General features: G+C 34.6%; 9 protein-coding genes and 1 pseudogene across 13 annotated transcripts in view; 4 read left to right on the forward strand and 6 right to left on the reverse strand.

Moving 5' to 3' along the window:
- Nucleotides 1-2,381: 2,381 nt before the first annotated feature.
- Nucleotides 2,382-5,843, reverse strand: LOC148170087 (putative divalent cation/proton antiporter TMEM165). The gene is made up of 6 exons (XM_088042849.1): nt 5,495-5,843; nt 5,224-5,440; nt 3,250-3,425; nt 3,030-3,203; nt 2,877-2,982; nt 2,382-2,829 (listed from the first exon to the last, which is right to left on the reverse strand). Exons 1-6 carry the CDS (start codon nt 5,621-5,623, stop codon nt 2,756-2,758), a joined length of 876 nt encoding a protein of 291 aa, XP_087898975.1. The 5' UTR covers nt 5,624-5,843; the 3' UTR covers nt 2,382-2,755.
- On the forward strand, nt 3,804-4,911 carry LOC148170088 (uncharacterized). Its single transcript, XM_088042851.1, has 2 exons — nt 3,804-4,235; nt 4,284-4,911. The coding sequence occupies exons 1-2, from the start codon at nt 4,123-4,125 to the stop codon at nt 4,663-4,665; spliced, it is 495 nt and encodes a 164-aa protein (XP_087898977.1). The 5' UTR covers nt 3,804-4,122; the 3' UTR covers nt 4,666-4,911.
- A 393-nt stretch (nt 5,844-6,236) lies between the features above and the next one.
- LOC148170089 (uncharacterized) lies at nt 6,237-7,066 on the forward strand. Its single transcript, XM_088042850.1, has 2 exons — nt 6,237-6,370; nt 6,421-7,066. Exons 1-2 carry the CDS (start codon nt 6,323-6,325, stop codon nt 7,024-7,026), a joined length of 654 nt encoding a protein of 217 aa, XP_087898976.1. The 5' UTR covers nt 6,237-6,322; the 3' UTR covers nt 7,027-7,066.
- Nucleotides 7,067-7,092: 26 nt separating this feature from the next.
- Nucleotides 7,093-7,762, forward strand: Pomp (proteasome maturation protein). Its single transcript, XM_088042865.1, has 3 exons — nt 7,093-7,202; nt 7,250-7,408; nt 7,457-7,762. The coding sequence occupies exons 1-3, from the start codon at nt 7,200-7,202 to the stop codon at nt 7,715-7,717; spliced, it is 423 nt and encodes a 140-aa protein (XP_087898991.1). The 5' UTR covers nt 7,093-7,199; the 3' UTR covers nt 7,718-7,762.
- A 132-nt stretch (nt 7,763-7,894) lies between these two features.
- On the reverse strand, nt 7,895-8,694 carry LOC148170091 (lysophospholipase-like protein 1). Its single transcript, XM_088042864.1, has 3 exons — nt 8,610-8,694; nt 8,442-8,563; nt 7,895-8,389 (listed from the first exon to the last, which is right to left on the reverse strand). The coding sequence occupies exons 1-3, from the start codon at nt 8,689-8,691 to the stop codon at nt 7,910-7,912; spliced, it is 684 nt and encodes a 227-aa protein (XP_087898990.1). The 5' UTR covers nt 8,692-8,694; the 3' UTR covers nt 7,895-7,909.
- A 234-nt stretch (nt 8,695-8,928) lies between these two features.
- Nucleotides 8,929-23,914, forward strand: LOC148170092 (uncharacterized). 4 transcript variants are annotated; one of them, XM_088042853.1, is made up of 4 exons: nt 18,925-19,044; nt 19,158-19,246; nt 19,530-19,670; nt 19,720-23,914. In XM_088042853.1, exons 2-4 carry the CDS (start codon nt 19,205-19,207, stop codon nt 23,827-23,829), a joined length of 4,293 nt encoding a protein of 1,430 aa, XP_087898979.1. In that variant the 5' UTR covers nt 18,925-19,044; nt 19,158-19,204; the 3' UTR covers nt 23,830-23,914. The 4 variants fall into 4 exon arrangements, with proteins under 4 accessions (XP_087898980.1, XP_087898981.1, XP_087898979.1 ...); XM_088042854.1 differs by lacking the exons at nt 18,925-19,044; nt 19,158-19,246 and adding an exon at nt 8,929-9,012; XM_088042855.1 differs by lacking the exons at nt 18,925-19,044; nt 19,158-19,246 and adding an exon at nt 8,930-9,016.
- Nucleotides 10,465-12,615, reverse strand: LOC148170093 (venom acid phosphatase Acph-1-like; annotated as a pseudogene). The gene is made up of 8 exons (XR_015770596.1): nt 12,438-12,615; nt 11,857-11,995; nt 11,699-11,806; nt 11,413-11,652; nt 11,182-11,364; nt 11,013-11,136; nt 10,757-10,962; nt 10,465-10,711 (listed from the first exon to the last, which is right to left on the reverse strand). The product of XR_015770596.1 is annotated as a venom acid phosphatase Acph-1-like (transcript).
- LOC148170094 (venom acid phosphatase Acph-1-like) lies at nt 12,831-15,031 on the reverse strand. The gene is made up of 8 exons (XM_088043677.1): nt 14,967-15,031; nt 14,158-14,287; nt 13,994-14,101; nt 13,710-13,949; nt 13,482-13,664; nt 13,315-13,438; nt 13,067-13,275; nt 12,831-13,015 (listed from the first exon to the last, which is right to left on the reverse strand). The coding sequence occupies exons 2-8, from the start codon at nt 14,263-14,265 to the stop codon at nt 12,875-12,877; spliced, it is 1,113 nt and encodes a 370-aa protein (XP_087899803.1). The 5' UTR covers nt 14,266-14,287; nt 14,967-15,031; the 3' UTR covers nt 12,831-12,874.
- Nucleotides 16,382-17,819, reverse strand: LOC148170095 (venom acid phosphatase Acph-1-like). The gene is made up of 5 exons (XM_088043065.1): nt 17,606-17,819; nt 17,457-17,561; nt 16,866-17,412; nt 16,616-16,821; nt 16,382-16,570 (listed from the first exon to the last, which is right to left on the reverse strand). Exons 1-5 carry the CDS (start codon nt 17,714-17,716, stop codon nt 16,433-16,435), a joined length of 1,107 nt encoding a protein of 368 aa, XP_087899191.1. The 5' UTR covers nt 17,717-17,819; the 3' UTR covers nt 16,382-16,432.
- A 594-nt stretch (nt 23,915-24,508) lies between the features above and the next one.
- The window catches only part of LOC148170096 (uncharacterized), a 32,712-nt gene continuing 32,151 nt past the window's right edge, over nt 24,509-25,069 (reverse strand). The window contains exons 6-7 of the mRNA XM_088042860.1: nt 24,925-25,056; nt 24,509-24,879 (exon numbers count right to left, since the gene is read on the reverse strand). Of these exons, the coding sequence (XP_087898986.1) occupies nt 24,759-24,879; nt 24,925-25,056 (253 nt within the window). The 3' untranslated portion in view covers nt 24,509-24,758. The remainder of the gene's footprint in view (nt 24,880-24,924; nt 25,057-25,069) is intronic.

Below are 25,069 nucleotides of genomic sequence, written 5' to 3' on the forward strand. Positions count from 1 at the left end.
TTGTTGAAACTCATTCGCGTTTATTACGTTCAATTTGGACATATTTTATCGTGATCTTATGTGGGAAACAAATTTAATTAAATTGAAACAAGGAACAATACAGGGATGAAACATTTCCACTTTAAAGATTATTGAAATGATTTTAATCCGAGCATAAACATGAGACAAACGAATTGTACTAATATAACTTTTGCACCTTCAGACATTTAAATTTTATGAAAAGAGGGAAGTTTTGTCTGAAGGGAAATATTAAAATGATGACATGGAACGACAAAGTTCCATTATATTATATGACAACTAGGTATGTACTTTTTGTGTTTTGCAAACAAGACATCGTTGCGCTGAATGGATTTTAATAATTTATATGTTTGGTCATGGAATTATTGGTTTGAAAAGCAAATATCGTCAAAATGTAATTTCATTGTGCCTTCTGAGCTGGAAAGCGATGTAGAGGCTCCAGACGTCTAAAAAAGTCCCTCGACACTGCTATTTGAAAAGTACTCAATACTAGGTAAAATCCTTTAAATTTAAATTAAGAGAGTGTTAGAGACCGGTTTACTCCATAATTTCTCATGCAATAAACAAAAAAATCGAGAATAAAGACCCGAGATAACTTAATATGTTACAGCAAAGGCCAAATTCGTCCTAACGTGGAGTGCGAGCGGAAGAAAATGTAATTTTATTTGTTCCACGCTTTGAAATCGAAATCAAACGTAAAAAGAAAAATAAACCGATATTTTGTGAGGCATTTAAATTTATTTCGAGACATTTTTTGTGCTGGCGCAGCTACACAATCTCGTTATGACTGTTCCAAAAAAATTATAGGCAGAGTTCTATTAACTTTACACGTCATTTTTTTATGCTAGCTATGGGCGAAACGACATTGGTCTTGGAAATTTTGGACTTAGCAATAACCCCGGATTAAATAACAGTGGCATGCCTCGTGGAAATCTAATCTTTTTATCGATTAAATTGGGAACAGCCTTCAAGTGGACACGGCAGATAGTTAAAATAATAAAGCGATTGCTATAAATATAATTATTCGAATATTATGGACACGTGCAGGCACCATAATGAGTGATGCTTTGAAGTAGGTACATTTCCTTAGTTTACCATATTTTGTACCAGGAAATAAAATATAAAGCGACGTGTTGATAAATCACCAAAATGAAAGATAAAAAGAAAGAGGACTTGCGACACCAAATATTGATTAAAAGAACGCGCAAAAATGCTTTCGCCGAAACCGTTAAAAGATGTCTGGTCTTATCTAAATTGGAATATTGTGATCGTAAGATATTTATGCTCCCAGTTTTGTTATAAAATTGGCAGATAATTCCAAGATAGTTGTGATTCGGCAAACTAAATGCGCTTCGCTAATAAGTTTAGTTGGAAACTTTGAAAGAATCTTTAATTAATTCTTCGAGTTAATGTTCCATTAGGCGAAATGAATGTTGTTCATCCTCTTACAGTTCTTTGGATAATAAAGTTACTAAGTACATCCATACTTAATGGAATAATAAAAAAGTCTAAATTATCTAATTTTGATTAAGTTTGAACAGTTTATTTTAGTTCGATTACACATCGCAAAATCTTCAATTTAAAAGTTAACTTTCTCCAATTCTCTTGCCAAAGGAAATACCCTCGAAGGTATGTTAAAAACTTAAAGATATTTGACTGATGGATTTATATGGGTGTTTCCCAATATGTTACTATTGAGACTTCTTAAAGTATGGAAGCAGTTTACATTTCTAAAATTATATAAGCCCGCATTTGTCTATGTCAACAAAAATTTCTTCGGCCTCCATCAAAAGTCTGAATTATCAAGAACTAGTCAAATGTAAGTGTCGACTATTCCAGTTCAGTGGAGATAATAGTATTTGATTGATAAAGAAACGAATCGTATTGATTTTAAAATTTGATTTCCATCCTGTTCAATCAACTTTCTTGTTGTGAAGCCCCGAAAAAAATACCTCGATTTTGTCATAAAAATAGCGTGTCAGTATTCTAATTATACGATATCGAACGATTTCAATTTACCAATAGTGCAAAACGCTTTAAAATGAACTCTGTATAGTAGGTAGGCAGTTTGTGTTTTCTTTTGAATATCAAAATTAGACTTCAAACGGTGTCCCTCGTTTCTCTGTCAACTCAGATGGAGCGCAACAAGTCTCCTTATTTTCTGAAATATCATCATTAATAAAAGTACGCTTTTCTTAAACTTTTTGCCTTTGATGTTTAGAATTTCATCCGAATTTACTTAAGAAAACAGTGAATATTTTCAGAGGTTTAGTGTTTTTGCGTTGTGTCTAATCCTAAGAAAAAATGCCAAAAATAGTTACGACATTCTTTCTATAAATAACTGAGGTGACAAAAAGACAGTCTTTAACTACAACTTTTTATTATGTACACCTATATATAAAAATGTGTATCACAGAGATGTAGTAAGTTACAATGTTTTAGGAGCAAGCGGAATTTTGACATGTGAAATAAATTACAATGAAGACATTTTAAGGTACCTGACTGTAAACTAACTAAAACTTAATAATACTATCAGTTTGCTAGAACATGGCTCCGTCATCTTCGACATTCAACATTTAAATAATTGTAGATATACACGCCTAAAATCGATTCTCTCTAATTCACACATCTCTACAACAACGTATAAAAATAAATTAGATGTAAATGCCTATTATAATGTATGACTGTTAAAACTGATTTGATTCAATTCGTCGCATGAAAACCAAAAATGCGCTTCTTAAGCCATGTTTGGGTCAAAAAGAAGGGCAGAAAAGGCAAACAAGAGGAACACTACACCACCAATTATAGTAACTGAAATAAAAAATTAGTATTGTGTTGTAAAGTCGTCATTTTCTCACCTGTCCTCACTGAAATCTTTTGTGCGATCATCCTACCCCCTAAAACCGCCAAACCTGTACAAAGAGCGTGCCCCAAAGTACCTCCAATTACAACCCCATACACATCCTAAAATAAATTAATCAGACAACTTCCTAAACTATTTTAATTCCGACTTCTCTAGCTCCGAGAATGATGGTGGTAAGTTGGGACCGATCGCCCCATTCTGCTAAAAACGTGAGGGTAAACGACTGTAAAAATATCCTAGAAATCAGTGATAATACGCTATCACTTTTGGCTTTCCGTGGAGTGCCCGATTCGGGATCCGGCAGCATGGCTTGTTTCTCATACTATAACCAAGAATCTTAGACTATGTTAACAGAGGGAGAGCTTCACCTCTTCGTCCTTTTTACGTAGGTCAGATTGGACTTCTTCAAGTTCTTCTTGGCCTTCATTTGGGGACATCGCCAACCCTTCTTTCAGCATTTTGAGGCCGAAGATTGCGAATAATGCTGTGCTTATATAAAAGGTGTACGCTCTGGGGATGACGTTTGCGAGCCAACCGAAGAGAGCTGCAGAAGGTCAAATTGTTATAAAAAAAAATAATTGAACGTTTTTTATTCTCTAAAAGTGGATTACAAGTCCGTACCGTTACGTAACGAAAAAGTGTTTTTTTGGATCTTTTTTAACCAGTTTTTGGGAGCTGCTCAACGTGAATACAAGTAAAAATAAAATGAAATTATTAGAATTAAAAAGACAGGAAATTGTTGAATCGCTCTAAAAGGTAAAACTCAAGGATGTAAACATCGCAATTGGAGTTAAAAATAGTTAGCAAGTTCGTACCAGATCAAAGCAAATATCTGATACAGAAAATTGTTTTAGACGAGTCGAGAGCAACTTGAAAGAAGACAAATATGTTCGGTGTGAAGACATTCAATTTCGATTCAATACAAAACTGCAGTTTTACAAAGTTAAAAAAACGATTTTTTTAAACCTACAAATCTCTCAATTTAGAATTTGAGAATAACTTCAAGGCGCTCATTATTCTTCTAGTTGTTTGTAACAGTTGGCGCAAACACTCTTATCAGACATATGATTAATCACTGTACTTCACCGTCCCGCAATAAAACTGCAATCTAAAACCCAATTTACTTCTTTAGGAAATTCCAATTTTTCTAAACCCCGTGAAGTCCCTTAACAATTGCAAAATTTGCATTATAAAAACTTGATCCGTAACGTCCCCAACATTGTCTCTCAACTCCCTCAACAATGAACACTCTCGTAATTCTCGTGGTGGCCTGTTTCGCAGCATCATCAGCGTACATCTTTGAAGATGCCGGTGGCCAACAATTCTATCTGGTCCCACTACACCGTCAACGCAGGTACTAGTCTCTTTACATTTTTGCTTTTTGTACTAATTTTTTGTGTAGACAAACAGGCTACGATATTTCCAAAGGATCTAATGGTGGAATTCAAGCCACGGTAAACCATCGAGGTACCATTTTAGACAATGGAGTTCATCGTCTGGATGGTGCAGGCAGTGTCTCGAAACAATTCCGCCCATCTGGACCTTTGAGTGTTGGAGGACAGTTGGGATATTCCCATATTCCGTCTGGATCAAGTGTGAATCTTGGAGCCCAACACACTCAGCGATGGGGCACCGATGTCAGTGCAAGCGCTAATGCTAATTTGTGGAGGCAGGGGAATTCGAGATTGGACGCTGTTGGTAGTTATAATCGGCACTTTGGGGGGCCGATAAGAACAGGGCGGCCTAACTATTACGGCGGACTCCAATTTTCGCATAGATTTTAGTTTCTCAGAAATGTAGTTTCATTGTGCCAATATTAATTAATAATTTATGTTCTGTATTCAAAGTAGGAATTATTCCAAGTAAATAATAATCAGAATAGGAAATATAATGTCAGTGACCCTTGTAGTTCTTAAGTTTATCATTATCATTCATAATAATTAATCGTTTTTATGTTAAAAATCAGTTCAAATTTTGTAATCTAGCAGTGACTACACATATTTTTTATATTAAAGTTTAATTTCGGCAAACACGAACTAATTACGTAGTTGTAGTTTTAACACACCAATTGCTAACATTTCCTTGGCATAAATAAGTGGAATTCCCTCGCAAAATATCAGTTTAAAATTAGTTTCTGAATTATGTAAAAAACACTGATAAAAACGTGGTACATATTATACAAACAGACATTTCTGCATGAATAAAACGCCACATTTAAAGAAAATAGGTTCAAAACCTTATCTCTGAATAAACAGTAGGATTTGTGTTAAAAATCTTATCAGGAAAATTACTTATTTGTACATCTCTCTAGCCATAACAATTGCGTTTTTTCTACCTCTTACCAGATAATACTGTCATTAACGCCAACGCCGTTATTGCCCCTGCAAAAACTGTCAATCTGGGATGCCTCATGGCCATAATAGCAGCAATAAAAAAAGTTTTATCTCCTATCTCAGACACCAGTATAACAGAAAATGCAGCCACAAAGGCGTGGATAAAACCAAAATTCTCAACTGTAACAACTTTTTTAGGTTCATTTCCGGTCGAGGATAGTCCACTCTGAAAAAACATTCTAATCAAAACCAGTTTGACATAACCTCACATTGTACTTACAGAAATTGTCTTCGATTCCGGGCTCTCTTCTTTCGGTTCCAATTCAGCACTTACCACTTGCAAATATGTTACATATACAAGACATAGTACACAAGTACGTTGAAGGAGAGAAATTACTTTGTCCTTCATTTTTAAAAATACTTTCACTAAATGATATCACAATAAGATCGTTAGAACAAGAACTACTTTCCAAACAGAACAAGATTCACAGACATTGTTGACGTAATCTTAAGATGAGCGTTAAATTAATACAATTATAACAAATTCATGACAGAGAACTTCGAAGCGGTCGTTTGACAACTGTCACGAACGTCGCTCAAATGACAGCTTGGCAATCACTAGCTGTGGTTAAGGTGACGCCGGTGATAATAAATAAATAGGAAAACCGATCATATTGGGAGATTATGAAACTGATTTTTTAAATTATCGCGTTCATGAAGGAATTTCAATTCAATTGTACCGATATTCCACTTGTCTCTAAGATTTGGGAGATGAGTGTCTCAAGTGACGGCACTTTTAAATTTACAAAATAAAATTTAAAAAACTTTGAATGCATGGCCTTTTTTAATTCATTGTCTTCCATATTAGATGAGTTTTAAAAAAAGGACACAACTGCCGAGACTATGATATAATATTAATTAACCGAGGAAGTTCCCACTTATGGAAACCTATAATTTGTTAAAATTTCTTTTATTTATCAAATATGGAAAGTATTCAACCACTTATTAGCATACATCGTATCATTTGCTTAAATTATGTAACTAATATAGATCAATTCAAATAATTGTACACTTCAAAAATGGTATAAAAGCGGCCAAAAAAGTAGAAATGGCATCAGTTCTTTGGTACACCAACCACAGTAAAATGCAGATTATAGTAAGTACAACTCTATTCATTTTATTTCAATCTAATTTATTGTTTCTCAGGGTCCATATTTGTTATTATTCGTCGTCACAGGCTACCACTCTTTTTTCATAGACAATAAAGACATAAAAAAGCTCCTCCAGCTCTTCCCAAAAGCTTTTGACATTGATCCATCTCCTAAACTCATCCGACCACTTCATTATCGAAGACGTGACAATGATTACCGTCATCGTGATGAATATGTACAAGATTACGATAGATACGACAATGGAGACAGCTACAAAAATACAGCCAGGAGTTCGAAGGGAAAATTATCTGGACGTGATTCCAGGCGCTTTCACCACCATTCTCACGAATGCGACCATCCTGACCATTATCACCATCACAATAAATTCACAGATGAGAGAGAAAAGTACAATGATGAGATGAACGAGTATGAGAAGAAGAGCCAACATAAGAAGAAAGTTGAGAGTGAAAAAGGAGAAGAGAAAGAGAAGAAAGATTACATCAAAGGGGTTCTCATCGCGATTCCCAAAGGACAAAAAGACGAAGACTTGGAGAGTTATTACAAAGACAGCAAACACAGTTTTATTCAACAGTTGCTGAAGGCTGAACACGACGACCACCACGAAGAGGCTGATGACGATATTAGATCTTATTTGTATTAATTTAGCCATGTTGTAATAAAATTTATAATTTTTCAATAAAACGCGCCCATTTTTAAAAGTGACAGTGGCTCCCTCTACTTCTTTTTGACAATGACAGTAAAGTTTGACATTTCGTGCCGATTCATTCCGTTTTCTGTTTGTAATCATCGAAACGCGTAAAGTTTAAACTAAAAATGGTAAGTCTAGCTAATTAGCTACGTGAATAACTAAAATAATTTTGCAGAGTTTCGCTTTGCCTTCAGTCAAATGCAAGCCGGATCAGACCTGCGAATTTCCCTCAAATGTTGGAGAATTTGGGGTCCCGAATGCAATGACCAACGGTTTGTCTTCAGTAAGGAATAACTTGGATATTGCGCACCCTTTAATAAATTCAGAGTTGAATGTAAGTGTACTCTTAACGTAATCAAGTTTACGACGGGTTTTTTTATAGCATAGAAAAAATTTAGACGCTATGAATATGACGATTTTGCGAAACACACAAGGCTTGCACGCACCTCTAAGACTTGCTATGGAACAAAAAGCGGCTAAAAAAGTCGGCCGATTGCCGTTTTTACCATCTTCTAATATAATGCAGGAGGTGTTAACAGGCAGAGATATAGAAATGGATGCTACTGATGTTTTCAATAGTCCTGAGTTTGTAGAGGTGGCAGGACTCCCACATGCAATCATGGAGAAGTCTTTGGGGTTGTAGTCGTAAGGAATTTCAGAGTTTGTAATAAAGTTAAAAACAAAAAAAGATGCGCATATTGAAGATGTACCTTACCAAAACTTTCCCCTAATTTTGTACCACTGCTTTATTGGCAGCAATTGCTGTTGATGAGGCCTTTTGGTCACATAAAAATGCAGACGTTCTAATTTACGTTATTTATTTACAATTGTTATTTTATGAGCTTTCTGGTGGTACAAGCTGATTTATCCACTGTAATAATCTCTTCAACTCATTCTTTTTCAGCTCATGCATGGTGTTTTTCACAGGAACAAACTCGCCTTGAACACCAAGACCACTTAGTTTATTAAAACTAGCTTGTCCCCATTCTATGGGTACCAGTGTGTCCCTATCTCCATGACACATCAAAAGTGGTGTATCTTTCGCTTGGAGCCCTTTGAACACTGCCGACTCGTTATTTAAGAACGAAGATAACGTAAAAACACCCGCTAAACCAGGAAGAAAACGAAAGGCAGTATGCAACGCCAATGCACCTCCCATTGAAAACCCTCCTACTATGATTTTATTCAAAGGAATCCCCGAGTCCACTTCTTCCTTAATTAAACTAGCAATCTCACTTTTGATATCTTCAAGAGTTTCATCATCCTCTGGGACTTCAGGTGTTATATCATACCTGTTAAACCAAACATGGCTCATCTTTGGGAGAGCTGTGTCATTTTAGTGAATAATTTAAATAATGTTGTGTTACCTCGCCATTTAAGGGGGTGTACGGTCGTAAGGGGGCTGTCGGAAATAGGAACTTGACGTGTGGTAAAGAAAAGTCTTTTATAAGGAATTTTACCCAGTCTAAAACGCCCTGGCCTGTATCACCTATAAACCTGAGGCTAAGTAATGAATAAAGTAGTTTTAACTTTACCTGAGCCGTGTAAGAATATTACTGAGGCAGTGTTATTAAGATTCAGTTGTTTAACAACATGCACCGGTCGCAGACGTGACATTTTGGTGTGTAATTGTGCTAGAGATTGGAGGTATTGAATGTCTATTTAGTACCTTAACTCTGCAAGATGATATAATAGTTTTTTTAGACTGTAAAAACGGGGTTAAGAAGAACCACTTGCTTAAATCTAACCTAAATTCGATGATATTGTTGGTTGTCTACCACATTGTCTACTAATGAAAATGAATAAATGAATGGCGACGAAATTGGATGATGCAAGGTGTTGATTTTTTGTGCTTGAATTTGATTTGAAGGTTGTAATTCAGAAAAGAAGCTTTTTAGTAGAAATCGATAATTTAACCTTCCAACTATAAGCTCTGTTGTAAGTAAGTTACATTAATTTATATAACAATATAGTTTATTATGATTCCTAATCCCAAAACCCCATTACCCCCAATGTTTTCAAATTTCCATTATTTCAACTAAATAAATTGTTTATTGAAAAACAAACGCCCGAAGAAAGTATGAAAGAAATTCCAAAATAAAATTTTATTATGTTTTATGTACCGAAGCTGCCTATTGTTCTACTTTTTCTTTTAAATTATTAGCGCTCCTCCACCGCTCCATCCACCAAGCAAAAAGTTAGGTTATAAATATGATGAATGTGGTTTTTTATGGATACAAACCATTTTTTTTTACTTGTAGAATGCAAAAACATAAGTAAGTAATACAAGGACAAAACTTTCTCGTTAGTTACATAAAATTCAAATTAGAAATTTAAAAACTTTCCATACTAACCTTGAACTTTTTTCGGAAGTCAGGAAACGCGTTGTTACAGATTTTCAGCGGCCTTCTTGACGAAATTGGGTTGAAAACAACAGAAAATGAACCAATTTATTTAATTTTAAAGGAAACTTTGCAGGTTACTACTTTACCCACAATTGAATTTTGAAGTTGGCCATGGCCTCTTTGACAAATTTCCAATTTTTTCTCGCTTCTCAGCGTCCGAATGTTTTAAATTGCATTTCTGCAGCGGTTTTATTTGCGACACTACAAAAAAACAATGTAAAGATTGTGTATTTTCGAAATTCCAAAGATTTTTTTTTTTTTATTTTTAGAATCTCGTTCTAAATTATAGTTATTATTGTTATATTATAAGTCTTAATTATTTGTTTCTTTTTAATTTTTGTAGAAGTTACTGTGAAAATAAATTATTTCACACCTAAATGCAAAGATTTTAGTTTGATCTATTGACCATAATTAAATTTTTGACGGTTGGTCACACTTGTTTTTGACAGTGTAAAAGTTAAATGTTTAAAATCAGTTTTTTACAATTATTAATGAATGTATTGATATTCCATGAATGTTTTTACATGGTTTTTTTTATAATTTACATAACCATCACTACTGTGATTATTATTGTTTACTGTATTCTGCTTTTTTTTATGGCCCCAATAATTACTTCTCATTTATTTTGAATACCGCATTTCAAGGTCAAAATTTGTGACAGTTGTGGAGCTCTACGACAAATTTAAGAGGATTTATGTATTGAAAACAATCACGAACAGGTCTTTGGGTGTTCCAGTACTCGTTTATGTTCAATTCAGTGGATAAATCTTCTCAAATTTGCCGTGGAGCTCCACAATTTCCACAAATTATGACCTTGAAATGTGGTATTCAAAATAAATGAGGAGTATTATTGATCTTCACAGAATTATTGTTAGAAAATTCGCCTTGAGATGGTTTTGTAATTTCAACTCAATTTTTTTTGAAAAATAGAACTTTTTGGTATAATTATCTGTAAAAATACGCACATCTTCGGCAAGTTAAATGAGTACAAACTAAATAAAGATTTATTTTTATAACATACGTTTTGACTAGAGATAACCCGAATTAGTCGCTAAGCCCTAAACAACGACATTAAAAATTTTCCTACATGGAATTTCCTATTTAAAACACAAGTCATCAGGTGGAAAATACTCTTCCACTAGAGACACGAATTTACTAAGCTCACAAAACGTGTCGCAAGCTGGTAACTTCAACAATTGTGGTTCAGGCGCTACGTAATTCTCGTAGTAAATCTGCAAAATCATGAATAAAAAATACACTCAAATTTTTGTAGAGACCTTGATTCCATATTCATTGCCGATTTGGTGGACTTCCAAAGCAACATACGAGCCATAGTCCGGAATGTGTAAAGGCTCAAACACTCCCAATAGTATTAAGAGCTCAGCAACGTTGTTTTCATGAGCAGAATACAGAAATATTTTTTTCTCAGACGTGCGGTTAATCTTAGAAGTCGTATCATCGATGATTTTCTGTAAAAGGTAACCTACAGCAAAGTGTCAGTATTTTATTACACGACTCTTTTTGTGGAGTTACCGGAAGCCATTCGATTCATTTCTGTTGTAGCCGTAGATACAAAGTACTCTTGTATTGACAAGTCGATGATGGTCTTGGGCCAAACTGTTTTCGTCCATTCCGGTAGTTCAAAACCCCACTCTTCCTAAATATTACGTATTATTGTTTATCGCGACTTATTTTTACTTACCTCTGTTGTTAGTCCAAAATATAAATTATACACGTCTAAAAACTTGGTGATATTGAGCCCGGTATTGTTAGAAATATACTGAAAAACATCTGAGTAATTCCCGAGCTCGTTTTGGTGACGCTGCGACTGAATGTGTTGATCATACAATTTTAGATAGTAAGGACAAATTACTCCTAGTAACACCTAAAACTAAACATGAAGGTTTAATTTTGTTATAGTCTTGTATTATACTTTATCTTGTGACGCTGGATGATAGTTGTAAGGAACTGGTTGCCATGGTAGTGCTGTGTTCCATATTTCTTCACGGTGTGGTGGAAATAATCCAGCAAGAACTAATTCTAGGGATGCTTTAGTCCTGTTATAATCAGTGCTTCAACTTTCGACATAGTTGGGGTAGTAATAAGGTCCCAAGAAACTGTCGTATCTTTGTCTCAAGGCTTTACCAATAGAGTACTCTTTAATTTTACCAGCCTGAAATTACGCAATTGGTACTTGTAGAGACATGAAGAATTATTACGTTTGTTAGTTGACCAAGACCGAACGGAAAGTACGTTTCATTTACATAGGGGTCTTTGGGGTACAGTTCCTCAGGTCCATTCGCTGTTCTGTTACCGTGTCTAAAAAGCTGTAGACTATAGTGTCAGAAGTTGTAAAGTTATTTGATTACGAACTTACTACGTGCACAAGTACTAAAGTCTCGGTCTCACCAGACAGGTGGTCGCCTCTTTTTACTTGAAATTGATGCACTACTATAAAATATAGAGACCACCCCAAAAGTTGGAAATACGGCAAGTTCATTGTCATGAAATTAGAACTAGGATTTGGTCACAAATGAACTATATTCTAACTAAAATTGTTTTTTAAACCTTGAAGTAATATGTAACTGGCCTATTATTTAACTAATCCGTTTATGAATTTATGTTGAATTAAAATTTGCAGATCTAGCAGACAACAAAGTATGTCTAATCTGGGGAGAAGATACAATGATCTCACTTGATAGAAAGACCATAGACCTTCTGTTTGTGAAGCTGTCATCGCTAAGACGTTTTTTTTACAGTGGAAAACAGCCTGACGTACTTTTTAATCTACGCGAATAATAATAACGGAAAGGTGAAAACAAAAATGTCGAAAATACGAAGACTATTTAAAGTTGTCTCTAGTTTGTTTTGTAGTACAGTTAAGTACAGAAATTTTCGGGTCAATCACAGGCTATGTATTAAATGTAGAGAAAATTTTTGTCGGTCTATCCAACTTACTTCTACACTTCAATTTGATAGCACAAGAAATAGATCACCACCGCACGGAGTTACCTTCTGATTTGAGCTTAGCTAAAACGCACGTTCTCTTCAAATTCGTCAATGCTAAATTGATTTGAACGCAGGATATATTATGTAATTGAACTGGTACAATTATTTAGTTTAGCTAATCTCCCTGCAAATTTATGTGGGATTATAGTTTGGGGAAATGAACAATACAATAGTTTTAATCTCCTGTTTTGTTTAACAATGAAAATTATTTAGTTGCCACCACGAAAAATTACTTAAAAATTATAATCACAATAATGACATTTTATCAAGATTATAGTAAATTAGGTACTCGATCGATAAATGCGTTATAATTGACGAGAAAAAAATTAAGAACGTAACCCAGACTTTTTTAACATTTTATTTTCTTGTTTATCATACTTCAAAAGTTATTCTTGATAACAGAAGTCAGGGCTTGGTGGTATGTATTTTTGCATAAGTTCTTTAAACTTTTTAAAGGGGCAGAAGTGGTGGCACTGCGCAATTTTTAACTTGACTGGCTGATTGGTTACATAATTTTGATAATAAAGCTAAAAAAAGACTTTATTAAAAAAATATGAAGCACTAGCTATTTTTACTACCTCAAGTCCGTAAACTCCATTTCTCTTGTGAACTTCCAGGATCACATACGCTCCATAATTTGGCAATTCTGCTGGTTGAAACGCCCCCAACGCTATCAAAAATGTGGCAACGTTAAGTTCGTGAGCCGAAGCTAGATAAATTTTTCTTTCCTTGTTAACTCCGTTGACGAGAAGAGATATGTCGTCCACAACTTTCTGTATAAAGTACCCTAATTTCAAAATTAGTATTTTCAGTTTTAACACATTACCTGTTATCATTTGTATTAATTCTTTAGTTCCAGTATAAATATAATACTGCCTAACAGCTAAATCTTTTATCATACTAGGCCAAACTTTTTTGGTCCATTCTGGAAGTTTTAAACCATAATCTTGCTAAAATCAATGTTTCAAAAGTGTTGGTATAAATTTGTAATACCTCTGCTCGGAGTCCGAAGAATAAATTGTAAATATCTTCAAATGTACTAATATTTAATCCACTGTTTTGAGAAATATACTGAAAGATTTGTTTATATTTGTTAAATTCTGCTTGAACTTTCGGCGTTTTGATGTAGGCTTCGTACAGAGTGAGGTAATGTGGACACAAAGACCCCAGCAGTACCTGCAATACAAATTACACTCTATTCACCATCGCCGAATATTTTACTTTGTCCTGAGATGTTGGAAGATAATTGTAGGGAATTGGCTGCCATTCAAGATTTGGTTTCCATTCTTGTTTACCTCTTGGAGGGAATAATCCCGCTAGAGCCAACAGTAACGACATTTTAGTCCGATTATAATCTGTACTAAGCGGTTCTATTAGTTCGGAACTGTAGTAAGGGCCCAAGAAATCATTGTATCTTGCTCTAAGAGCTTTACCGATTTGGTATTCTCGTTCTTTTCCTGCCTGGAAAAAGGTGTAACCCCAAACAAGCATAAACTCCAGCTTACCTGAGTCAGTTGACCGAGACCAGTTAAAAGATATTTTTCATTTTTGTACGGATCTTTTGGGTAAAGTTCTTCAGGTCCATTTGGTGTTCGGTTTCCATGCCTGAAGAGCTAAAAAAACGGTGGTGATTTGGTGGTAATTTAATTTAAGCTTCGAAATGACTTACCACATATACTAGCTCTAGACTATTTTTGTCTCGAGGTGCACCAACCACAATTTCATTCGAAATTAAATATAATACCGAGGGAAAAAACAAGATTAGAAAGTATTTCATTTTGTACAAAAGGCGGTTTGATCTGAAATAATGTTGTTATAAAAAATACATTGTAATGTTCTTCACGAATATTTTAGACTAAATTAATTCTTTTCGTCTTCCGATAATAAAGAAAGGTCACTGATTATCCATGCAAAAATTTTATCAGTTATTTTTTCACTATAAACGTATGCAAATTACTGATAACTTTATTAATGGAATTGTACTTTAGGCGATTGTTTTAAAAATTAATGAAAGAAACATGACGAAATTTTATCGGAGGATATTTATTAAAATGAGAAATTTTTAATCTGTCTTACCTTTATCGGCGTAAGTTCAATTATTTATAGACTAACAATAAAAACAAAATTTATTTATACTTATATTATAGATGGGACGGACGTTGCGGTATCTATTGTTATTAGATATGAATTCCCTTAAGACAATTACAACAGCGATAAAAGTAATTTTTCAGCAAAATAATTTTCTTTTTTTGGTGCAATTCAAAAAAGTCTTTTATAATGTTACTACTGTAAGGGGTAGTAATAAAATTTCAATATTCTAAATCGCGACCAAAAAGTGGCATAAGCCTTGGATCATATTTTTTCAAAAATTAAGCTGTGTAAAACAGACTTTCAAAGTAGGCATCCTGATAATTTTTGTAGGTTTAACAATGACATTAATTAAACTAAAGAAAAAAAAGGGCATCCATGCATACTTACAGTTGGAGTCTACTATTGTTTTGGTCGTCACTGTAATTGAAGCGCTTAATGGATAAAGGCGCTATGTGACATTAAAAATAAAAATGAAATTGCTGTGAAAACACTTTATATTTAATGTTCTTTATACTTTTATGACCTATTTTAGTACATTATCTAAAACGTTCATTCATTCTTTAAAAAGACATAATGTACTATTCTATTTAAGTATTTAGTCTTGAGAAAAACCCAACCCCGTTGGAAATTTTTTGGATGTACCATCGCGTTTAAAAAAATTTAACAAAGTGAAATTTTAGTTGATTAAATTTGATTTCAATTCGTGTGGTCATTTTTTTAGTAAACTGAGAATTTAATGACAGGTCTGAATTCTTGTCATAATGGGATACAAAAAGGTGTTACCGCAACCTAGCTCTGACATGGACATGGTTAGTTGCATGATAAAGAAGCAATGTTGACAAAAAGATATTGTAGTATTCTGGCCTAGATAAATAATAATTTTTGTATTAAATTCAAATCTACACAGAATTCACCCTGCAATGATAGTGTCTCCATGAACTTTTCAATTTTGGACCTATTTGAGGAACATGTGTTGTCTTAGTTTTTTTTTTATCGTGATGAAACTATACTTTCTTCATCCATTTAACGCTTCAGTTATTAATTTTCTTTTTTTTGCAAAATTGAAAAAAGTCATTTTTGTTACTTTAAACGAGTGTTAATAAACTTTTAATAATTGCAGTGGCGGCCAAAATAAAGTTTTGGACCATATTCTTTTTAAACATTGAGGTGGGTAAAACAGGCTTTCAAAGTAGGCATTTGAATAATTATTGTAGGCTTAACAATGGACATTAATTAACTAAAAGATAAAAGATCCATGCATGTTTACAGTTGGAGACTACTTATACAGTGGGGCCAAAATAAAGTGGTGCAAAGTATTGTTTCGATATCCACTTATTAGTAGTTCAACAGTTTAATTTTTGCCCTGAATTACAATGTTCTTCAAGAGTTGTACCATTTTGTTTTGGCCGTTACTGTATAACTTTTTTATTAAATAGGAGCAGTAGTATCGAGTTGGTTTGCGCTGAGCAGAAGTTAAAAGTTATGGTTACCATTGTTACGAATCTAAGGGCATGTTTTCTTACTTTGTGTCATTGCAATTTTTACCTCTAACCTGTCATGTCAAAATGTGTCAAGAAATTTTTGTACAACCATCAAATAATTCGCTCTAAAAATGCCAAGTTTCGCTGATCTTTACAAAACCGTCACCGATTTTATAGATTGGTTATCATCGCTAGACTCAGAGAGCAAACTAATTATTTTAGTGACAATATACCTAACGTATGACCTCCTTTATTTGATAATATGGAATGTAAAACCATGTACTGGCAGTGAAGCAGTCTCTTCAAAGAAATCCGAACTAGTTCGACTACATAGATTTATTAATGAGTCTTTATATTTTGCTATAAATTAAATTATAATGATTTACAAGAGTTGTTTTCAGGAAAATATTCCTCTAGCAAAGAAATAAAGTTGTCTAATGGACAAAACTCTGCACAGGCTGGTAGTTTCATTAGTTTTGGTTCTGGAGAAGCATAGTCTTGGTAATAAATCTGAAAAATAAGGTTTATGGTTGTTTTTGTGGGAACTGATCGTACCTTTATCCCGTAAACATCATTAATTTGATGAAGTTCAAATAAAACGTAGCACCCATATGGGGGAAAATGTGGTCGATGAAAGAGGTCAAGAGTTATTAATAGATAGGCGATGTTAAATTCGTGCCCTGAGTACAAAAAAATCTTTCTAGAGCTGTTGTTCTCTATCTTGGTGTTAGAATCGTCGACAATCTTCTTCAGTAAAGTCCCTAAAACAACTTTTAGATAACGTCTTCTTTGTGATACATTTTACCGGAAGTTAATCTCCTCATTTCGGTCGTTGCAGTGAAGAGCCCGTAACTCTTAATAGCAAAATCTTGAAGAGGTTGGGGGTACACCTCGTTCGTCCATTTAGGAAGGGTAAAACCGTGTTCTTTTTCCGTCGTCAAACACGTGTACAAGTAAAACACGTCCCAGTAGTTCTTCACCTCCAGTCCAGTATTATCCGCGATGTACCTAAATTCTTTGGAGTGCAGCTTAAGCTCTTTTAACATTTTTGGAGACGTGACGACTTCAGAGAAATATTTTTTTAAATTAGGACATTGGTTCCCAAAAAATAGCTGATCTTCGGTGATTGGTAACATGTTGAATGGTATCGGTTGCCAGTTTAAGCCAGTTTCGAAAATCTGCTCCTTACTAGGAGGAAAGAGTCCCGCCAGAACTAACTCTAGCGATGCTTTGGCTCGATTCGTGTTTGAACTCCATGCTTCTACAATGTCAGGGGTGTAAATTTCGCCCAAAAAATCAACATATCTTTGTCGTAAAAGTTTGCCGAGTTGGTACTCTCTTCGTTTTCCTTCCTACGTTAAATTAATAAAAAAAACGACAGAGTGTTGTAACCTACCAGGGTCAGCTCTCCAAGACCATCAGGGTAATAAGTTTCATTGATGTATGGATCTTTTGGGTACAGCGTTGTGCTGTCTGTGGTTCTGTCTCCATGCCGAAAAACCTGAAAATTATTTTTATGTGGGATTTTGGCGTGAGTGTACTTACCACGTGCACTAATTTCAAACTTGATTCAGAAGTTGCGTTTCCATATCGTACAAAAAACAATGAAAAAACATTGATGAAAATCAAGTTTGTCTTTTTGATGTGACCACGCATGGCTTGTTTTTAACTCTGCTCGATTTCGCCAAGAACCTGTTTAGAGAAAACGTCTTGGCGCTGGGAAATATACTTGTGGTTTTATTGTCGATGAATATTTATGTTCATTATTGCATAATGTGGAAATAATATGAATATGAATATTCCAATTAGCTACCAGCTGTTGAAAAGTGCTAACGTTTAATGGAATTAAATTACAACGTTTGATACGATGAGAATTTTTTTTGGACGGTTTTTTATTTTATTTTCAACATTTCTTAACAGTAGTCTCTTATCGCATCTTTTTTGTGACAGTAATGTGTACAAAAATTTACATAGCTAATAATAATAAATCATTTCTGATTTTGTTAGTAGTAATTTATAAGTTTACCACAAGGCTAAATTTTTTAAATGTTTCGGTGTTCGTGCCATCGGGTATCGTTAAATTCCAAAAATTGGCTTAATGCGCAATATCTAAGTTGTTGTTATGTCAACAATGTAGGTATTACACTCAAATTAACAATTCACATTCCAAAGATTCAACAAGTGGAAGTTGATCTTAAATCTAAAAGCACATACTTAGAAACAGTCTAAAAAAATCAAAATCGTTGAGTTGTAAGAACTGACAGCAATTGAAGAATTTAGCTGTAATTGTCTTTCAATCGACGTGGTGTTGTCTTATAATGCTAGTATTGTCGTCATTTCCATCGACTTTTTAAATTGATATGATAAGGCTACATTAACATCAAAAACTTAATGGATTTTTGATGTATTGCAAACATTACTTAAAAAACATGGTGTGTAGTTAAAAATGTATTCTTCTTTATTGTTATATTTTGTATTTCCGCATCATCTGGAGGAATAAACCAAATCGCCTTTCACTAATTTAATTTTGCCGGAATCGTCATGGAGGGTGACCTATTTTCCATCCCTTTGACGGGAGACAAATGGTGGATGCGCCGGGGTTAAAATGTATATTCGTGTTTGAATGTTCATTGCTCGATGTTGCAATAAATTATAATTAAATTTTATTATCGATGCTCTTCATATTTTATGGAGTGTTTATTTGCATTATTGGTTGCTGTCACAAATTAAAGTTTCAAAATAAACAGTTAAATGAAATAATAGCATTTTACTACGCCTTACTGGTAATTAGTTGTTTAATTAATTAAACCAATTCGCGCGCATAAAATCAGTGGAGGATGAATTTCCCTAAAAACGTCAACTGAAATGTTAGGTTAAGCCACTGAAAGCTGCTTAAGTCAGAAGGCGTGGTTTCTCTAGTAGTCAGAAACAAGTTACACGAAAAAAACTAATTGCTGAAAGAATTTATCAGATCGGGCAATAAGGTATTGTTATTTCTTTCTACATACAGGGTGTTATTATGGTCAGAATGCATTTTTATCATGGACGCAATTTAACCTACTAAATGATGTGGCTTAATTAGATTTTTTATTTTTAGAAAAGAAAACGAGGTATTGGAGTTTGAAAAATCCATTCTCCACGGCAATGCGTGCCAAGTTCAAGTTCAACGAAATTGAATGTTTAAAGGTGGAAAAAAACTGTTTTTTTTGTTGTTCTTATCGCGGTTTTCTTGTCAAATGCGGCACCGTTCCGATGTTTATGAAGATTTCATTTCATGCACGTCAAGTTTGTAATTAAATCGGGTAAAACTTGTTTGACAGAGTTCAGTTTTTTATTGGAAACCCATTCTAAAGGATATTGAAAAATATGCATACTGTTTTTACTTTTACAAAATCATCTTTCCTTTTTTTCCTTATTACATTTCTTTTTGTATAGTATAATTAACTCATTATGAATAAACGCTTTGTAGAAAAAAATGGATTCTCCCAGTAGTGAAGATGAAGAACTTCAAAGACTAGTAAAAGAACGAGAAAGGCTCGACCAGCTCATTAAGCAAAAAAAAAGGAACAAGCGCACAAAAAATAATAAAACCGTGAATTCCACAACAGAGGTTATTTACTTTTTACACAAAACAATTTCGATTACAACTTTTTTTTTAGGATTCATTGGGTTGTCCTTCGCCACAACAGTTTGTAACTTTCCAAAGAAGAGAAGGCACAGTTGTTCCAGACGCTGGAGTTTCATTAGAGCAATTAACATACGGTCTTTACGCCTTAAAACTAATCACAAATAAAAATGTCTGTGATTTTGAAATGACTTCGAACAATGCAGCTTACGGTGATCATGACGACCTCGGAATTGACGTTACTTTTAAAAATGGACTTAAAAAGAGATTTCTCTTTCAAATGAAACATAGACATCAAGATCAACGTGTGACGCGGGATATGCTGACTCAAGAGTTTTTCCAGTGGAAGAAGAAGCAACAGAAAAGCAAATTCTATTTGCCCTCGTATCTTAAATCTGTGACTGACTTCAACGTGGTGTATATTTTGTATACAAATGGTGATACAGATCTTGAAGAAGGCTGTCAATTAACCTTTAAGAAAGAACCATCTTTTGTGGTGAAACAGAGGAACGAGATGGAACATAAAAGTTTACTTGTTAATACTAGAGATGCCGCAAACTCAGTATATCAGTTTGAACCACCTCCAGGCAGCGATGTGAAGTTGCAAGACTCTTGTCAACAGTTCTACTTCTTCACCCGACAGCACAATATCGAAACTGCCCAGCAAAATTTAAAAGAAATGTTATCAAATTTGTTCCACGTCGATATTTCGGAGTTGTTCATGAATTTTATGCAGCAATGGTGGAGTATGAATTTTGTTCTGACTAAACATCTTCTGCTAGTCAAACTGACTGAACTAGCGTTATCTCCGTACATTAAAACCATTTCTGGAAGTCGTAGCAATGAAAAAACTGAATTCCTCAAACAGTCTATAATGAATTTTGAAATGACGATCATTGAAGAAGATCCGAATAACGTAGTTGCCAACATTTGGACAGAAATTGAAGAGCATGACAACTGGGAGATTCCGCTACAAAAACCGAGCAAAAATGGTTTTTCTGACATCGAAAAAACGAGGATTTTATGGCAGTTAGGAATAGTCCCTCTCATCGTAAAGGTCGACGAGTGCAACCAAAAAATCGTCAAAGCTGTCATGAAATTACTTCACAAAGGCGTCAAGAATAAAAGGATAATACTGATAGGACCAGTCGGACGAAGTGAATTTGACGGTTGGGACATCTTCGAAAACTTCCTCGACGTGGTTCAAGAACAGCAAACTCAGTGCTGCACAGTTATTATGGAAAATTTCAACATTTCTCTTCAAGGACGACAACAGATCTCTTTGAAGCAGTTCATAGACATTGATAAGAGACTTGCTGAATTTGTCACAACAACAAAACTCCTTGAAATGTCGCAAAATCAGAATTTACTCATTGGCCAAAAGAACGTAGAATTGCCTGAGTTCCATGTTCCAAGAACAGTTTTGAAAGAACGCGAAATTATTCACGAAAGCGAACTTTTCGAGAAATTCGACGAGAAGCTGAAGGTGATTTGCGGTCATCCCGGAATGGGAAAGTCGAGATTAATGCAAGTTCTCAGTCATGACTGCCCACCAGAATCTTGGGCTGCTCATGTCAATTTGATCAATTTCAATGGTCTTCTTGATAAAACTTCGAACATTGAAAGAATAACGTCGGAGTTTCTTAGCATGAGTGAAGAACCGGATGTAAAGAAGATTTTCTTGGAAAAGGGAAAAATGGAGATACTTCTCGATGGTTTAGATGAGTTGGATCGAGGACATCTGGACATTATTAAAGAATGGGTAAATGTCATGTTGGCAAAGGGTGCCAGTGTTTGGATTTCATCCCGAAACTCTCTACGTAAAAATCTTCAGAAAATTTTCAATGTGCGTCCAGTCAAAATTGAAGAGTTGACTAGGGAGCAACAAAAGGACTACATACAAAAGCGGCTACGAAATAAATACGACAACGAAAAAATTGACAAAATTGTTACAGCGATCTTCGAGAGCGTCGATGTGCACAACAGTCGTCATATCCTTGGAATTCCTCTCCTGCTTCACATTTTAACAGAAATTTTCTTGCGCAACGAAAATGTTTACGAGAATTTAGAGAAAGAAAACATTTTCGTATTAACTAAGATGTACAGGTTCTTTTTCGCGGGTAAAAAGACCTTCACATTTGAAAAATTAGGCGTGGATGAACGAACAGGAAACCAATTAGGTATGAATTTTGAAAAACATCTGGAACAGTACGAAATTCCCGCCTTACGAGCGTGTCTAGACCCCGGAATGTTGAAAAAACTCAAGATTAACGTAACCGAATGTGACTCATTTCTCAATGGAATAAAGGCAAATGGGGACAAATACGGGATTATTAAGAGAGTCACAACGCGTAATATTCCAGTTTTTGACCATCAAACGTTCGCTGAGTATTTCGCTTCTGTGTGGTTGAAAAAGAACAAAGAAAAACTAACAGTGGACTTTTTTTTAGAGGATAACGACGTTTGGCGTCGAATGTTTGATAGTATCATGGTTGAAGATCATCCACTACATTTGGCTTTCATTTATGACAATATCGACGAGTTTCGAAGACAAATTAATACAAGAATTGACGAAATTGACGAAGCGGGTCGAACAGTACTTCATTTAGCATGCACCTACGGTTCAGCAGAGGGATGGCATGAAGTAACACGAAATAATAAAAATTATACGACGATGGTGGACATGATTATCGACAAATGTTCAAAATCAGACCTTCGAAAACGTGATGGATTATTAAACTTAAATGTTTTTCAATATGTAGAAAAATTTGACAGTTTGTATGTCATGGAGAAAATTTTAGGGAAATTCTCACAGGTACTGACGGACGACCAAAAAAAACTTATTTATATCCAAGACTGGTACAAGTTGGCGGCAGGGTTAGGTTGTGTAAATCTGTTAACTCTAGCATTGGATGAAGACTTAGAAATTTTAAATGATATAAAAGATAAAAGTGAGCCCTTGTTGCACTCTATGATCGAGAACGCCATAGATGGAATTGATTATGTTTTTATGGTGGATTTTTTAATCCAACATGGTGCTGATCTAAATCAAGTTAATTCAGAAGGTGAATCTCCTTTAGATATAGCTTGTGAATTTAAGCGCCTGGATATTATTAGAATTTTAGTGCAACTTGGAGCGAAATGTACCAATGGTAACACAATATTACACAAATTATTGACGTATTATTGCGATCATAAAAATATACTAGAGATTGTACAAGAATTAGGTATTGACATTGACGTGAAAAATGATGACGAGGCAACAGCATTCCACTTTGCCGTCATGACACGCTGTCCCGAAACCGTAAACAAATTATTGGAAATGGGATGTACTTGGAATACTGTCGATTACAAAAAACAAACAGCTTTACATTGGGCATGTAAACATAAAAAGGATAACACCGAAGTAATAAACATTTTATTAAACCAAGGCATGGATATAAACGCGAAAAATATCGATGGGCAAGTTCCTCTATATTTTGCCTGTGAAGAAGGCTGCATAGAAAATGTTGCTTTCCTGATCGAAAAAAACGCAGACCTTACAATTAAAGACAGTATTGGACGAACTGTCTTGCATGTCACATGCAAGCAAACCAAGCGAGATAGTAGTAAAATTATTAATCTTCTTCTGGATAATAATTTGGACATAAATGCACAAACCACCACTGGTCAAACCCCGCTACATATCGCTTGTTTTCACGGCGCTATTGACAATGTTAAAATCTTGAAGGAAAGAAATGCAGACTTTGCAGTATTGGACAACTTCAAAAATACTGTCCTACACTTTGCCTCCAAAAATAAGAAGAACACTGTGGTCATGAATTTTGTGTTGGACCAAGGAGTTGATATCAATGCCCAAAATGCAAAAGGCGAAACTGCTTTACATCTTGCATGCCTAAGTCATCCTTCAAACGTAGAGTGTTTGCTTGGCAGGAATGCAGATTCGCGTATTAAAGATTACTCCAATAATACTACGTTGCATTTCGCATGTAACGCCAAACATAATAAATTCAAAATTGTGAAGCTTGTCTTGAAAGATAAAGGAGACATAAAAGTACGAAACGATGACGGGAAAACTCCATTGGATCTCGCGGAGCTTCACGGCGATTATTATACAATTTATAAACTTTTTAAAAAATTTTAATGTTGAAACATTGGAAGATATCTTTGTATTATCTTTAGGTCTAACTTGTTAAAAATTGTCTCAAATAAAGTGAATTTCCTTTGAATTTTATATTACACCTTTGCGAATTAATTTCTTGACATGGCGCATCCACCATTTTTAGATCTAATCCTTTTGTAGTTGTTTTTACTGACAGGATTACATGAAAAAAATCATATTCCCATCGTACGATATATTTTAGACAATGGTACATCACAATATTACACAGTATTTACAGATACTTTATTACGGATAAACTAGCGATTTAATTAATCTACATTTTATGTACAGCCATGTCAATAAATGCAAACAGATAAAACTAGTGTCTCAGTACACCGAGTATAATTTTAATGCTGCCTTAACAGCCTAAAGATTAAAATTTTATGAGTGCTAACCATGAGATTATTAATTCCAAACTATCATCTAAGTTGTTCTTTTTTGGTGATTTTGTGTGGGAAGACTAAACATCTACTTCTATGTCAATCTTGGTAACAATTAGTGTAATTTGTAACAAAGAGGCAAAAGTTCCCGATGCCATAATATTGAAATCCGCTCAAAATACTTGTCTCGGTTGATTTACTTATAGAGCAGTTTTTCAACAGAACTAGCCCGGGAATTTTTGTTACTTTCCGCCTTAGGATAGTCGAAAAAAGCTGTCGTGTTCTGGAGACAATTATATTATTTATTGAAGCCTTAAATACAGCACCTAATTTGACCTAAAGACTAGGTTTCGTGTACATAAAAAAAATACGCTTACAATACACATGCATACACAAATTCTGCGGGTTTCGGCAACCCAGAATCTCACTGGGTCCCTCAAACCGCATCCACACAAAGTCTGAGTCAAATTCACTAAGTAATATATCACTGGCAAAAATTGCATTAATTACACTAAAAATTAATAATACGATTCATTTTACGATCATTTGAAAAGACTCGAATTTTTCTTGTTTCCGTTGACATCGGCCGATGTTTCTTATGTAGACACCGTACTCGCAAGTGGGGCTTCCACACTGATTTTCACTAATGCACCTAGAAACGGCATTAAATCATCAATCATCAAGTGAAATAACAAACCTCCTGTCGGTGAGACTGAAATGTTCCTTCCCTTTCTTCATTCTGATGCAATCTTGATTGTAATCTTCACAATCGCAAGTACAATGGGACTGATACCGGAGTTTAGGAGTGAATTCTTCCGGGCATTTGCAGCTAAAATATGAAA

The sequence above is a fragment of the Gnatocerus cornutus genome, chromosome 8, assembly GCF_029298725.1.
Source record: "Gnatocerus cornutus isolate USDA-ARS CGAHR chromosome 8, icGnaCorn1.1, whole genome shotgun sequence".
Taxonomy (NCBI): Eukaryota; Metazoa; Arthropoda; class Insecta; order Coleoptera; family Tenebrionidae; genus Gnatocerus; species Gnatocerus cornutus.

Excerpts from the sequence above, each read along its gene's own strand:
- LOC148170091 (XM_088042864.1), bottom strand. The coding sequence starts at position 8,691 with ATGTCACGTCTGCGACCGGTGCATGTTGTTAAACAACTGAATCTTAAT. Across the intron at positions 8,564-8,609 it reads AATATTCTTACACGGCTCAG|GTGATACAGGCCAGGGCGTT; the intron begins GTAAAGTTAAAA and ends TCAGGTTTATAG. Across the intron at positions 8,390-8,441 it reads ACACCCCCTTAAATGGCGAG|ATGAGCCATGTTTGGTTTAA; the intron begins GTAACACAACAT and ends GCTCTCCCAAAG.
- LOC148170089 (XM_088042850.1), top strand. The coding sequence starts at position 6,323 with ATGGCATCAGTTCTTTGGTACACCAACCACAGTAAAATGCAGATTATA. Across the intron at positions 6,371-6,420 it reads ACAGTAAAATGCAGATTATA|GGTCCATATTTGTTATTATT; the intron begins GTAAGTACAACT and ends ATTGTTTCTCAG.
- LOC148170087 (XM_088042849.1), bottom strand. The coding sequence starts at position 5,623 with ATGAAGGACAAAGTAATTTCTCTCCTTCAACGTACTTGTGTACTATGT. Across the intron at positions 3,204-3,249 it reads TACGTAAAAAGGACGAAGAG|TATGAGAAACAAGCCATGCT; the intron begins GTGAAGCTCTCC and ends TCTTGGTTATAG. Across the intron at positions 2,830-2,876 it reads AAAGATTTCAGTGAGGACAG|TTACTATAATTGGTGGTGTA; the intron begins GTGAGAAAATGA and ends TTTTTATTTCAG.
- LOC148170095 (XM_088043065.1), bottom strand. The coding sequence starts at position 17,716 with ATGCGTGGTCACATCAAAAAGACAAACTTGATTTTCATCAATGTTTTT. Across the intron at positions 17,562-17,605 it reads GTTTGAAATTAGTGCACGTG|GTTTTTCGGCATGGAGACAG; the intron begins GTAAGTACACTC and ends AATAATTTTCAG. Across the intron at positions 16,822-16,865 it reads AATGAGGAGATTAACTTCCG|GGACTTTACTGAAGAAGATT; the intron begins GTAAAATGTATC and ends AAGTTGTTTTAG.
- LOC148170088 (XM_088042851.1), top strand. The coding sequence starts at position 4,123 with ATGAACACTCTCGTAATTCTCGTGGTGGCCTGTTTCGCAGCATCATCA. Across the intron at positions 4,236-4,283 it reads CCACTACACCGTCAACGCAG|ACAAACAGGCTACGATATTT; the intron begins GTACTAGTCTCT and ends TTTTTTGTGTAG.
- Pomp (XM_088042865.1), top strand. Across the intron at positions 7,409-7,456 it reads TAATAAATTCAGAGTTGAAT|CATAGAAAAAATTTAGACGC; the intron begins GTAAGTGTACTC and ends GTTTTTTTATAG.
- LOC148170092 (XM_088042853.1), top strand. The coding sequence starts at position 19,205 with ATGCGTGCCAAGTTCAAGTTCAACGAAATTGAATGTTTAAAG. Across the intron at positions 19,247-19,529 it reads ACGAAATTGAATGTTTAAAG|AAAAAAATGGATTCTCCCAG; the intron begins GTGGAAAAAAAC and ends AACGCTTTGTAG. Across the intron at positions 19,671-19,719 it reads CCGTGAATTCCACAACAGAG|GATTCATTGGGTTGTCCTTC; the intron begins GTTATTTACTTT and ends CTTTTTTTTTAG.
- LOC148170094 (XM_088043677.1), bottom strand. The coding sequence starts at position 14,265 with ATGAAATACTTTCTAATCTTGTTTTTTCCCTCGGTATTATATTTAATT. Across the intron at positions 13,950-13,993 it reads GTCTCGGTCAACTGACTCAG|GCAGGAAAAGAACGAGAATA; the intron begins GTAAGCTGGAGT and ends ACCTTTTTCCAG. Across the intron at positions 13,276-13,314 it reads ATTAATACAAATGATAACAG|GGTACTTTATACAGAAAGTT; the intron begins GTAATGTGTTAA and ends TTTTGAAATTAG.